Source organism: Neophocaena asiaeorientalis, unplaced genomic scaffold, assembly GCF_003031525.2.
Source record: "Neophocaena asiaeorientalis asiaeorientalis breed wild unplaced genomic scaffold, Neophocaena_asiaeorientalis_V1.1 scaffold147, whole genome shotgun sequence".
NCBI lineage: Eukaryota > Metazoa > Chordata > Mammalia > Artiodactyla > Phocoenidae > Neophocaena > Neophocaena asiaeorientalis.
The window spans coordinates 6,261,250-6,275,695 of record NW_020173758.1 but is presented as its reverse complement, the minus strand read 5'-3'; the positions used below and the strand labels follow the sequence as shown (position 1 = coordinate 6,275,695).

The 14,446-nt window shown below is 36.9% G+C and overlaps 1 protein-coding gene across 6 annotated transcripts in view; it reads right to left on the bottom strand.

Annotated features, from left to right (window-relative positions):
• Window positions 1-14,446, bottom strand: part of CDC14A (cell division cycle 14A) — a 178,434-nt gene that overhangs the window by 32,502 nt on the left and 131,486 nt on the right. For all 6 annotated transcript variants that reach the window (XM_024751234.1, XM_024751233.1, XM_024751238.1 and 3 more), the window contains one exon: window positions 4,946-5,105. In XM_024751234.1, the coding sequence (XP_024607002.1) occupies window positions 4,946-5,105 (160 nt within the window). The remainder of the gene's footprint in view (window positions 1-4,945; window positions 5,106-14,446) is intronic.

Sequence of the window (14,446 nt, the reverse complement as noted above, 5' to 3'; positions counted from 1 at the left end):
CCCCTGTATTTATTAGGGCACTTATAATATATACTAGGTCACAAGTGCCTGCGTGGGGAAAAGTATATTAGAAAATAGAGTTCCATTTGTCATGAGGCATAAATCAATCCCAAGAACTGGGGGACCGAGGGCAGTTTGAAGATGTTTCTCATCAGGTACTGTTATACCGCATTCTTTATACCAAATTCATTCCTCATGATGACTAATGATGAACAAAGTCACAAACGATAAATGCTGAGAATTTAACCCAGGCCTCTGTGTGCTCTTGGGCTCCAGCCCCTTTCCCCAGAGTCCCAGTGTAGCCCCCCTCTTGCTCTCAGCTACTCTGGAAGCAGCAGATCCCCTGAAACAAAGCCAGACGATTGCTGGCAATGGTGAAGAAGCCTAGTTCAGGGAAGACCCTGATATCTTGGCTCCCCCAAGGACGGGGGTCTGTTCTCAGACCCCCTGTCACCCTCTGGAGGGTCTGAGCATCAGTGCGTTTTCTTCTGGATACAAGCCTGCCCTACATAAAGACAGGAAAATAGAGCCAACTAAAACACATAAAGAAGGAGAATTTTTAAAGATATTGTTATTTATGGTCTAGCTAAAGAACAAATAGCATAAAATATGAAGATGTATTTTATTCCACCAGTTGTTCTCTATATGCAGACAAGATGAAAACCAAAATCAAATAAATTAAATTGTGCCCATAGATTTCAGTTGGATAAATTACTGACCAACACATTAATAAATTTATTTATTAATGTTACCATTAATAAAATGGTAACAGAGAAAACTACTAGGGAGGCCATTGTGTATGCCATTAAGAAAAGATATTTTAGATGAAATATAGCACACTATGGAATAAAGATGGAAGAGTTATAATAGAAAAATGACATAAAAGGAGAGTTTGAAATAGAAACAAGTAAAAATAGAAGTCTAAGGACTGAAAGAAAAAGACAAAAATGGAATTTTTAGCGGATTTAAATGATTTGGCAAGGAAAAATGACTGGGTCATCTCTAAAATTCTTTTCATCTCTCAGATGTTAAACCTATGAGATGTAAAAGTTGGACAAAGGCAAAGAGGTCACCTTCATAAATTGTTTCTGATCAATAAAAAGTTTGGATTTATCAGAGCTCCCCAAATTCGTCTCCTCTTCCTTTTCCCTGCCACTGGTTCAGACCTCTGTCACCTGGACCACTGCCTCATGACCAACTCCCTGGCCTTCCAACCCCGGGCCACACACAGACACCAGCACCCCTTCCACAGCACAGCCAGGGTGAGCTCCTCAAAGGGTGAATCTGTGTACTGTCACTCCCCTTACTGATAGCCTCTGGTGGATCCCTGCGGCTTTCAGATTGGACCTGGAATGCCTTAGTGGGCCTAAGAGTGGAAAGAAAGGTGCTTAAAAGTAGGGCCTTAGAGATTTAATTTTTACTTCATAGATTTTTTTAAAGATGTACCCTGCTCATGGGCAAAGGATTTTATAAATCATGGTAACTCATGGCTAAACGTCAGCAGCACCTGTATCTAATTAATATCTCTAACTCAAGAGTACACACTGACTGGTGTGCTAATACTGGACTATCACCCTAGAGTAGGAAAAAGATAAAAGCAATTGCAGTTCCAGGAGAAATTTATTAGGACACGTTGGCTAAGGTTATGTCCAAAATGACTGTATGCAAATGTACTAGAGCCACAAAGAGGACCCAGTGGAGAGGCAGCATAGCACAGTGAGAGGCCTCACGGTCAGAGGCCAACTGTGGAGCCAGAGTGCCTGGGTTCAAATGACAACTCTGCTCTGTACTTTGTGATCTTGAGCGGGCAGCTTAACTTCCTCTACCTCAGTTATGTCATCTGTGAAATGGACCTTGTAAAGGTGCCTATTTCATACAGCTCTTCTAGGGCCTAAAATTAATCCATGTAATAAAGTGCTTAGGACAGTGCCGGGCACATAGTAGGTGCCATTTAGGTTGTTGTTGTTGCCCTGTAAGCTCCTCATTTAACTCCTTATACATCTGGCACTTTAAATAAAGTGCATTAGATTCCATTTAAAGCCATTTTTTAATAACCCCAATACAGAATGGATCCTAAGGCCACTCAATGTCAAAATGAGCACTTATTGCTGGTACTATTTTATATTTGAGCATATGCTACCCTTGGATAGCTTGGATTACTACCAGTTTCATGTCTGTATTCTTGTTTGTTTTCTGTGAAACTGTCAGTCTTCACTCATTCAGGTAATATTTACGAAGGCCCTGTGGGCTAGGAATAGACTTATGATGAGGGCAGATAGAAGCCTCCATCCTTACAAAGCGTATTGCCCAGCAAGGAAGGCAAGGTAAGGACCATGGAGGAAAAGGACAGTGCAAGGCAGGGCCGTGAAGCAGGGAGCCCCCTCCAGACCCACAAGATGGGCTGTGTACATTTCATAGTTCCTAGCCCAGCACTGAAGACCAGGTTCAATAAAGGAAAAGCCTCTATTTTTAAAAGATTTCTCATAACTCTAAGTGGGCGAAGAGAATTCATTAAAGCCACAACCTACTCCATTACTATGGCCTGAATCATTCTGGTTCATACTTTTGATTATTTTCCTTTTACCCACCCCATAAGCACTGAAAAACTATACAGTCAAGCTCCCCAAATCAGGTAACTACGGAGCTTCCCAAGCTTCCTAATAACCAATCACAGGAAAATTCCTATAGGCATAGAAATCAAAAAATAATTTGCTATCTCTGCTTTTGACTTAAAAAAAAAAAAAACTACCTCTAGAAGAACACTGGCTTTTTGCACTTTCTCTGTATATAAACTAAATAAATCCAGGATTTCCATGGGCTTCTATCCTGAACATTGGTATAGAACTTGAAACATTAAAACCCTTGCAGCATTCTTGACGTATTTTCCCAACTGGAATTCACAAGAATGATAAAGGAATCACTAACTCTGTTACACTCACTTGAGTAAACTAACTCCCCATATTCATGGAGACAGCACCAGATAAGCATAGCAATAAAAAGGCTCAGAATCAGAAGAGGTACTTGCACAAAGCATCATCTAACTATAAAGCCGTCCAAAACCCATAGATATGTCACTGTCTACAATCTTAACCACACCATCATTCTCTAGTATTTCTGAACTCTTTCATTTCTGTCCTCTAATTTCAAAAATAATAGCACTTCTGAATGAGAGCTAAGTAATTAATTTGGGGGGTGGGAAATAGGAACGAGGTAAAACAGCCAACATCTGAATATGTGCTCATATTTCAAACTGACTTATTTTAAATTTCAATCATATTGCATTCATCACCCTTCCAGTGATAAATAAATGTTAATCAGTCTCAAGTTCAACAAACTGGGATCTAAAAAAGTATGAAAATGTAATGTTCTAACTACCAGATGTTAGTTTAATACAGATTATGATATAAAAAGCATTATGTTCCTGCAAGATAAATATATTTCTCAGATAGATGGATGGGTTTCACATGTGCCTCTTCAGAGGTCATAACTCAAAAGCCTTATTTACTTGAACTCAAACCTGGGGAGGAAATGCTGACCAGAGCAACAAAGTGTTCTTGTTTAGCTACATTATCTCATTAAAATGTCAGTCCAGATCCTTTTTGTTTGCTTTGAAAAGGCCAAACCATAACACAGAGACAAGAAAAGGTCTACAAGGGCTCTGAACATCAACACGACCTTGGCTAATAAGATTTATGCTTGGTCAGGACAGATGACTCAAACCAGTAAACTTAGCCACTTCATCAGTGGCTGTCCTGGAGAACATACCACAGAGTTGAAAACTCAGTTCCTCCAGCAGTCCCCATCCTTCCTCTTGAAGAAAACATTCCCTATCTCTGAGCACTCTTGTTATCTTTCCTGGTGAAAAAAAATCTGTTTGGGATGCCAATTGTTGACCTAACAGAGCTATGATGCATTCTTTCCATCCTTGAGGGCTAAGCTTGTTCAGGGTCCTTGTCCATGTCTAATGGGTCACTGCCTAATTGAATGTAAACCTACACTTGCTACTTAAATATTTTAATAGCTTTTTTGCCCCTTTAGTGACATAAAAATATAAATATAAACTAGGTGCTTAGCTTCACCTCAGGCATATTGTGGTAGACAGAGCTAAACTAGGAGTCAGACTACCAGCTCTTAAGGTGGCCCCACTACTTGAAAACTCTGTAACCTTGGGCAAGTAAAAAATTTTGTGTGACCCGGGTTTCTGATCCACACAAGAGAGGAAACTACAACAAATTATTTCAAGGTTGCTTCTACCTCCAAAAATGCCCATGATCTTAATTCTTAGTGAATCACTACCATTTTTATTGAGGTAGCAAGTGTAATAGAAAAAAATATGGGTTTGAAATCAGATAGACCTGGACTGAATCATGTTTCTGACACTGAGAACTTCTCTAATATTCAATTTCCTTATTATAAAATAGAGATAATATTGACTAACTCACCAGGTAGTTATGGAGATTAAATCAGACAATGTATGTCAATTGTTTAAAGTGGTTTGTTTATAATGGAGTCTCAATTTAAAAAAAAAAAGTTGCCCCTGATTATGTTTTCAACTCTGGACTTACTTTAGAAATCATGAATTTGAGGCTTCAATGTACCACTTGTGGTATGTAATATCCAACTGTCCCATTAAGATTTTTCTTGTTGATATCTATTTCCATTTTAAAAGAGAAAGTTTGCTTTTCTATTTCTTTTTTGTATTTTCCAAACCAGAGTAGACTCCTTTATAATTGTACTCCTTAAATTACAGCTTTTTTCTTTTTAAGGATAATTGCTTTCTTTGCTTTTATTATTGCTTTATAGGTGTTGACTCCATGCCTAAAAATTTAGTACTGCAGCATTCAGAGAAGAGATGTGGCTATGTTATATGTGTTCAATTGAGAAACAAAGAAATGCAGAACATTAGTCTTAAGGAGACACGAAAATCTTCCTGGAAAAAACTCACCTCTCCAAATCTCTCCACGTTTTGTATTTTAGATAAGTTTCCACCAATAGACATATCATCCAAGCTAGAAAGGATTTTATTAATACTTCCTTCACTGGATGGTCTATTTTTCAGTTTGGATCGGAAAATGTCTCCTTGGACCCACAACGATGCCTGTTTCCTGTAAAAAGGAGAAAAAAACAAAATAATCTTTGAAATAAGTGAGTATCACCTCCTCAGAAGTATATCTTATAGACAAAAAGATTAGCAGATAGACATTTGCAGATCAGACTAGAAAGATTATGAAGTCTTAAAGAAAAATAAAGTCATTTTCTGAATGCCAAAATAAGTTATTTAAAGTTGTACAGATGAACTGGTTTGCAGGGCAGAAATTGAGACACAGATGTAGAGAACAACCAAGGGGGGAAAGCCGCAGGGGGATGGGGATGGTGGTGTGCTGAATTGGGCGATTGGGATTATAAAATGGATAACTAATAAGAACCTGCTGTATAAGAAAATAAAATAAAATTCAAAAAAATCAATAAATAAAGTTATATATTAAATACAAAACCCTTCTTCCAATATATGTCTATATAGCCCTAAATGGGTTAACTATTAAGGTTCCCAGTGTTTAAGACAAATTCCACAGCCATAAAGACAGTGAGCCAATTTGTCTTTTAAACATGAATTTGAAATCTGTAATATAGTTCTCAAATAGCAATTTGATACATCTGTAAAAATAGCTGGAGTGAAATGGACTCAAAGATGTAGGTGAATAAACTTAAGTTAGATGGAGATAGTACCTTAAAAAAGTACCAAACACCCAATTGTATGTGGTATCATGAAAAGCCATGAACATATAACTTTACAAACCCACTCTTATAACCTAAAAATAAGGTTTATAGCCTCAATTAGGTGATCCTTCTGGAAAAAGAAAATGTATTTGACGTTCATCTATAAGCTTTCCTTTATTCAAACAAGACATATTTACAACTGTTTTCAAGGTTATAAGAAAAGAACTTAAATGTGTAAGTAAAATGACAATCTGGGGCTACTATTTTTATTGATCGAGTCACCTTCATGTATTTCTTTTAAGATAAATTACCCCACAGAACAGTTTTTGTTCTGTACTATACCATACTGTACAGATTAGAATTCAACCAAAAACATTATTGTTCATCACAAGGAATACCAACATGCAATGAAATAACAGCATTATCAGGGAGATGTCACCAATAAGAACATAGATTTCTTTTGTAAAGCAGCAGGGAGACCGAGTAATACTTTCTCTCAAAGGTTCTACATATCACAGAAAATCCAGGTTAAAACATGAGGAGAAAAACAAATAACCCTCCCTGAAACGTACTGTCTCATTGAGCCCTCAGGAAAGGAATCCATCTTTCCTTTTAAACAAGAATCCGTCTTTCCTTTTAAACCATGTTTATTCTCAAATCAGAACTTTACTGTTTACAGTTAAAAATTGTTGAAAGTCTTGAAGAAGAGTTTATCCTTTAAATTACAGCAAAACTTTACATATGCAATCCCTCCAACCAAGCAAATCCATACCTAGGTATTACACTACAGAAATACACGCTTGTGTACAAGATACAAACATGCTTGTTACAATGTTATTTCTAATAGCAAAATAATGGAGACACCCTAATGGACAACAGCTTATTAAATTACAGTAGATCTATTCCGTGAAATATTATGTAGTCAGTAAAAAGCCTGGGATGGACTCACATGTGGTGACAGGGAAGAGTAGCCATGAAATAAAGCATTAGTGAATGAATAATATAAGTGACAGAGTGTGGAAAGTGTGACCTTGTTATTAAAAAACAAAAACAAAAGGGAAAAAGGTTACAATTCACAGTTCACAGTTATTTAGAAGACTATATGCCAAAATATTAATGAGTTACCCTGAAGAACGGTGACAAAGGAAAATTTTGTTTTCTACTACATAATGTCTACCCTTTTTTACTCTTTTTAAAAACAATGTGCTTTGTTTGCTTTTGTAAAAAATAAATGATCTGAAAATAAATAAATACAAATATAGCTCAAAGCAGAACAAAGATAGAGTAATTCTGAAAAGGAACCTTTAAAGTTGCTATCATAAAAGACAGCATGCAGCACATGACTACACTGTGTTAACAAGAGCATCTTTAGAAGTCAGGAGAAGAAGTGCCCAAATGTTAACAGCATAGGGTAGAAATGAATGGTTGAGGGGCTTTCTTTATTTTAAATATAATATCCTACCCTACTTTCAAATAAGAAATTTTGTTTTTCTTTTACTTTTTGCTCATTTTTCAATATTTTCCAAATAAAGCAAAAGAGAAAAAGAAATACCTTTAGATATAATTTCTGAGACAGCCTGTATGGATACAGATACATAGATATAGATGTAGAGATAGATATGATACAGATATAGATAGCCACTACAGATATAAAACGCTGTCCACATACAAGACTGACTTTTCATTCCTAACATTGTTCTAAAATTGAAACTAGATTAAAGAATGTTTCTAAATACATTAAATTTTAAAATAAAAATTTGGTGAATTTTTAAATATATGAATAAAATTAAAATTCCAGAAATCCACACACACCAATTCACTAAGGAGTATGGCAGTATCTACCTTTTATCATGGCAGATTTTTTTTGCTTCTTGGAGGCAAACTACTGAGGAGTGTTTCCTGAGCTTAGGATACATAAATTGATGAGGCAATTCTTCTATACCAGTTGTAAAAGTATGTATTCAAAACGAACTCTTCTTAACTTTTTCTCCCCTTGTGGAAATCTTCATAAAACCATGGAATAGCCTTCCTGATACTTTGTATCTTCAAAAATTCTTGCTTTAATTTTTTGCTCCTCCAAACTTTTTTCACTTACTGTTACATCTAGCATAACCTTTTATATGATGCTTGAATCTATATCCTTCCAGTAGTAGTAAACAAAAGCACAGCCCTTGGCACAGTATGGATACTTCAAAAAAATAACTGTTAAATTAATAAATAATAGAGGTCTTGGGCCTCTGGTCAAAACCCCCCAGTAATAAAGAACTACTTCCTCACAAGGAAAGAAAACTCAGTCCTGTCACAGATAATGAAAAAATCAGCTACATGAAACACCCAGAAAGGACAGGGATAAACAGATAAGACAGAATTCCTGTGCCTCAAGAAATTCCCAGGACTTCCCTGGTGGCACAGTGGTTAAGAATCCACCTGCCAGTGCAGGGGACACAGGTTCGATCCCTGGTCCAGGAAGGTTCCACATGCTGTGGAGCAACTAAGCCTGTGCACCACAACTACTGAGCCTGTGCTCTAGAGCCCACGAGCCACAACTACTGAAGCCCGTGTGCCTAGGGCCTGTGCTCTGCAACAAGAGAAGCCACCGCAATGAGAAGCCCACACACAGCAACGAAGAGCAGCCCCCGCTCGCTGCAACTAGAGAAAGCCCACGAGCAGCAACGAAGACCCAATGCAGCCAAAAATAAATTAATTAATTAAAAATAAATTAATTAATTAAAAATAAATTAAAAAAAAAGAAATTCCCAGGTTAGTATGAGAAAAGTAAACAACTGAAATCCAATATTAAAGCCCTATGACCAAGATTTGCTTAGGAGCCTAGGAGAAGGGGCCCTTAACTCAAACTGAAAGAATCAGACTGAAGTTGTCTGAGAATCCAGACATTATCTGGAAAGATGAGCAGGGCTTAGCCAGCAAGAGTATTCCCCAACAAAGAAAACAATGTGGGCTTGAAGAAACAGTGATATCAAAGAACACAGCATGTATGGAAAACTGTTGTTTGGCTTGGCTGAAGCCCTTCTGCTTCATAGGAGAGGAGAAGGGAAGCAGCTCCTGGCAAGCTCTGTGCACCATGCTAAGGGGCTTACCTTAGATCTCAGAACTGAAGAGAAGACCCTGTAAGGATATTTAGGTATAAAAAACATGAAGAGGGAACAGAAGCTGAGAAGCTGGAGGCCCAAGAGGATAAATTGAAAAAAATTCTAATTCCAAAATGTTATAAACTTGCTGTCAACCTAAAGATGAAGATGACAACATGACACCTTTTACTTGCTCAGTTTAAAAGACTCAATCTGTCCCATCACTGGAAAGACTTGATTTAAACCTGAATATACAGATGATAAGGTGTCAAAGTTGATTTATGTGTTGCTGAGCGATGCTGTACTCAAGCGCTCCTTAAGAAAAAGCAGCACTTCACGCAAATACCTTTTTTAATGACAGTGGAAACCACGCTAGCTTTTATTGTGGTGTCTATTACTCCTTAAAAGCCTCATCTCAAACAGAAGAAGTAAAACATGTATTTTTAAGTATTCAGCATTTAAAAATCAAATCCTATGAAGCTAACACACCAACTCAAAGTAAATCCCCCAGTAAAGTAGTGCATTTTCTAAGAGAGCGTGACATAACTGACCCTCTACCAAAAAAGAACAAGTGCTTTGAAGTAACTTTGAACAGAGTCTTGTTGAGAAAAGTAGCCAGTGCTAGGGTCATTATTTTTGGCCATGTCCTGGCCCTAGGTTAGTCAGGTTTGGGCTAGCCAAGCCTGGGACATAAGAAAAAAACTAATTAACTTCACCTCATTACAAGCCAAGTCATAGCTAATTCTGATGTAAAACCTTCATGAGTCTTTAAAAAAAAAACAAAAACTGCTTTTAAAATTCCTCTAAAGAAAGTCAGGTCAGTTGCATTGTTACAAATATTCCTGGTTTTGAATTCAGAACACAGTGGCAGCCACAGTGCAGCTTCTTCTGTTTGTGGCTGATCTCTTCTCTCTCACTTTCCTGACTGTAACCGAATCCCATCTCCACACCATCCTAACTCTTCTTCTTCATCACTTCTTCCATCCTCAACGCATATTTTTTCTAGTATGACCTAATCCTGACCCCAGTGTCCATCCAAAGCCACCATTTGGTCATTTCATATAGAAACCCAACCAACTTTCTAGCTCAACCTAGGCCTCCTCTAGCTGTGACTTGAGCACCAATCTGCCCTGTGTGCCTCCTTCCACTGCCCCAGGGCTCTTTCGGAAACAGAGTAGTTCCTGGTTTAAAGAATTGGACTAATGAAATGGTCTAACCTGATATCAAAGGAAGACAGACTAGACAGCAGTACCCAAGATTCAGGAGGTAGGAAGGAGACAGGTATTCAAGGAGTTCTACTCTTACTTTGGAGAGTAAGAATGGAAGATTTAATAGGAAGATGCTTAGAAAGAATTTATGAGGGTGTAGGGAAAAGTTCTTGATTCTGAAATACACAAGAGAGAAAAAAATGACTTAGGGAATTCCCAAAAAGATTCAACTAGCTAATTCTCATTTAGGGATAGAACCCCACAATTAGGACCTGGATCACTGGTATCATACCAAAGTACAAACTTTATAAGTAAACCTAATGCTTAATGGCTTACATTTTGTTTTTCCAACACTAACCCTTTTACACAGGAAACATAGAACTAGCATTATTCAGTAAACAAATAAAACATTTTAATAAGAAAAAAAAGGAAACAAAACAAAAACCATTCAATCTTCTATCTTCAGTAACTGATATGAGTATTTCAAGATAAATTTCTGATGCCATTGTTGCCAAAAATTCTTACATATACCTTATCCTTTTTACTTAGACCCATATAAGATTTTTATTTTTGCTTAGCCAATAGATTCAATGCCAACTGAGAGTCAATAAATGGATCAAATGATGCAACAGTAAATACTGAAAAGCAATATAACTGAGTGTTACTGCAAAAATATGACTGTCAAATAAACAGTGCAAACTCAAACCTATGCAATGTGCTTGTTAGTTTAATAAACAAATCACAATATTGTCTATTATTAAGTTATTTTGTTCACAATATTTCAAAATTTAAGTACTGTATTTTAGGAAAGACAAGCTCTTAAATCTTCAAAAAAGATCATTAAAAAAATTTAATCCATATTTCTTGACCTAGCCCATGTATCTTAAAAAAATACTATAAATAAATTATAATTTAAAACTCAAGCAGTTATTGTTAGACATTTTTAAGCACTTTTCCATTTTCTTGAACAGGTTTTCTTCATCTTATTTTTAGTAATTTCCTGAAATAAAAACCAGTGGTTGAACTATTCATTTCTATTGTTGTTCAATCCAATTGTGAAACTAACCAAATGCCATAAGCACCAAACTAAATGTTGTATAAGCTGATATCTACAAGTAAAAATGAGCCACAGACTCTTGTTACACAATGTGGTTGGTGGACCAGTAGCACAGTTATCACCTGGGAGCTTGTTGGAAAGTGCATTTCACAAAATCCCCAAATGAATGTTACACACTTTAATAGCTGAGAAGTACTGCAGATAACCAAAGGCTTATAACTAAATTACAATGCTGAAAAATATCCAATTTACTGGAAGTTGATGAAAATATCTATGATAATAAAGCAGAATGGGGCAATTTCTGATTTATGGGCTTAGGAACAAAAGAGTTCAGCCACAACATTGCTTTCTTAAAGATAACTTCAAAGTGAAAGCTCTACTTTGCAAATACAGAACTCCCTGCAGAATCCAGATTTAAGCTCTGAGTTCTTACTGCCTCAGGAGGATTTTAAAAAATAAAAACAATAACAACATCATATCAGTTCCCATAAGTAAAGGATCTCTGTGAGCTGAAAGTCCCCATGGGAACCGCATACGTGTCCCTCAAGGATCCCTTTCTAATGAATGAAAGCTTCAATGGATCATGATCCAGAGGTCAGCATAGTATCACACAGCGAATATTCAATAAAACAAATCATAAAAGCAGCCTGGGGCTTCCCTGGTGGCGCAGTGGTTGAGAGTCCGCCTGCCAATGCAGGGGACACGTGTTCGTGCCCCGGTCCGGGAAGATCCCACATGCCGCGGAGCAGCTGGGCCCGTGAGCCATGGCCGCGGAGCCTGCGTGTCCGGAGCCTGTGCTCCGCAACAGGAGAGGCCACAACAGTGAGAGGCCCTCATACCACAAAAAAAAAAAAAAAGCAGCCCTGATCCCATCTATATACTATATATATTCTACAGCCTCTCTCTGAGAAGGATGAGTTTAGACTTGTCTCAGTAACAAAAGAGGCATGGTTGTGCAGCATTTTAAGAACTTTGAGGATATTTGGTAGAAGACATACTTTGGGTGCAGAATGGTATTTTTAGCTTAAGAATATGAACTTCAAGTAGAAGAAAAACACCTGATGGTTGTTTTGCAAATAGCTTTATTTATATGCTAGAAAAAAATTTAAATATAAAATTTCAGTCCGTTACAAAAGGGATGTCTTGATCAGCCAGTACATAAATTCATCAGTTCACAAGGATGTTAATAAACATCTCTCTTACTGCTGGTGACATTAAGAGGAAGATTTCTTCAAGGCATAGAAATCAACACCTGGGTACACTTTGGTGTTCAAGGACTAGCACGATGTGACGAACCAGCTTTCCTAAAGTCACAGATTTAGAATTAACATTATCGAAAAAGCACTGACTGGATTTTTCACTTCTGAAAGAATACAATCCCTCTAACTTGTTCAGTCATTTTCGACAGATGAAAAACCTATTAGAAAACTTTTTAATCCTCTTTCTTTCCTAATGAACCTGTTACTTATTCATGCTTCTACGTCATCACTGACATCACGCTCTTCATTTCTCATATCGTTAGTCAGTCTCCAAAGCCTGAGATTTATTTCCTTGAAATGCCCTGGTGCCCATCTCTAATTCTTCGGTCTAACTTCCAGCCCCTTTGACAAGTCCCCGTCCCCTAGATTTTAGTAGTAGTCTCCTTTTTAGCCTCTCTGACTACAATCTCCCTCCATTCTATTCATCTTATACATTGCTGCAGCCCAATCTTCCTTAAATAACATGTCAATCATGCAACTCTACTACATCAAATACTCCAAAGTAGAAATATGATGAATAAGAGCAGTCTGGAATATACATGTTCAAATTAGGATCTGTGTATCTTACTGTACATATTTACTGACTATCTACCCAAAAGTATACAATGTACACAGATGTATTAGTTTCTTCTCTGAACAAAGCTGCTATCACAAATTACCACAAGCTTAGTGGCTTAGAAGAACACATATTTACTTTCGTACAGTTATGGAGGTCAGGAGTCCATCATCAGCTTCACTGAGCTGAAGTCAAATTGTTGGCAGGGTTGGTTGGCTCTGGAGACTATGAAGGGAGAATCTGTTTCCTTGCCTTTTTCAGGCACCAGTGGCTGCCCATACTCCTTGGTGTATGGTCCCATCCTCCAGCTTCAATCCAATCTCTGTTTCTATCATCACATCACCTTATTGTCTAGTTGACTCCTCCTGTGTCCCTGTGATTACACTGAACCCACCAGAATAATCCAGAATAATCTCTTCGCTCTGAGATCTTTTACTTGATCATATTTGCAAACTCCCCTTTTATAAGATCAAGTGGGGTTTATTCCAGAGATGTAAGTCTCATTCAATATTTTTAAAAACTCAGTGTAATCCACCATATTAACAGGCTAAAGAAGAAAATCACATGATCATATCAATCAATGAAGAAAAAGCGTTTGACAAAATTCAACACCTGCTTATAATAAGAACTCTCAGAAATACAGAAATAGAGGGGAACTTCCTCAACTTGATAAACCTCCAATTAATATTTCATGGTGAATGCCTGGATATTTTCCCCCACCAAGACTGGGAACAAGGGAAGGGTGTCTGTTTTCACCACAATTATTCAAGTTCTAGCTGGTGCACCAAGGGAAAAAAGGGAAGTAAAAGACATAGAGATTGGAAAGGTAACAAAATTCTCCCTATTTGTAGATGACATGATTGTCTATGCAGCAATCCCCAGGAATTCACACACATTTCTTTCTCTCTCTCTCTTAAATTTCAGGATACAAAATAAGTATAGATAGAAAGTCAATTGTATTTCTACGTATGAGCAATTAATACATGGACACTGAAATTAAAAAAACGGTATCATTTATAATCACTCAAAAAATTGAAATACTTAGGTGTAAATCTAACAAAACAGGACTTATATGATGAAAGCTAAACAATGATGATGAAAGAAATCAAAGAAGATATAAATAAATGAAAAGACATATTGTGTTTATGGATTAGAAGACTCAACAACAGTAAAGATGTCAATTCTCCCAAAACTGATATAGAGACTTAACACATTTGCATCAAAATTGCAGAATGAAATTTTTGTAGATGTGGACAAGATTATTCTAAAATTTATATAGAAAAGAAAATAAACTGGCATTGCTAAGACAATTTTGTTAAAGAATGAAAAATGGGAGGAGTCATTCTTCTGTTAAGGCTCTCTACATAAGTACAGTATCAAGAGAGTACAGTATTGGAGGAAGAATAGAAAAATACATCAATGGAACAGAATAAAGAACAAAGAAATATGCCCATCTAATTGTTGACAGAGATGTAAAAGTAATTCAATGGAGAAAAAATAACCTTTTCAACAAATGGTGCCACAACAACTGGACATCTATAGGCAAAAAAAAAAAAAAA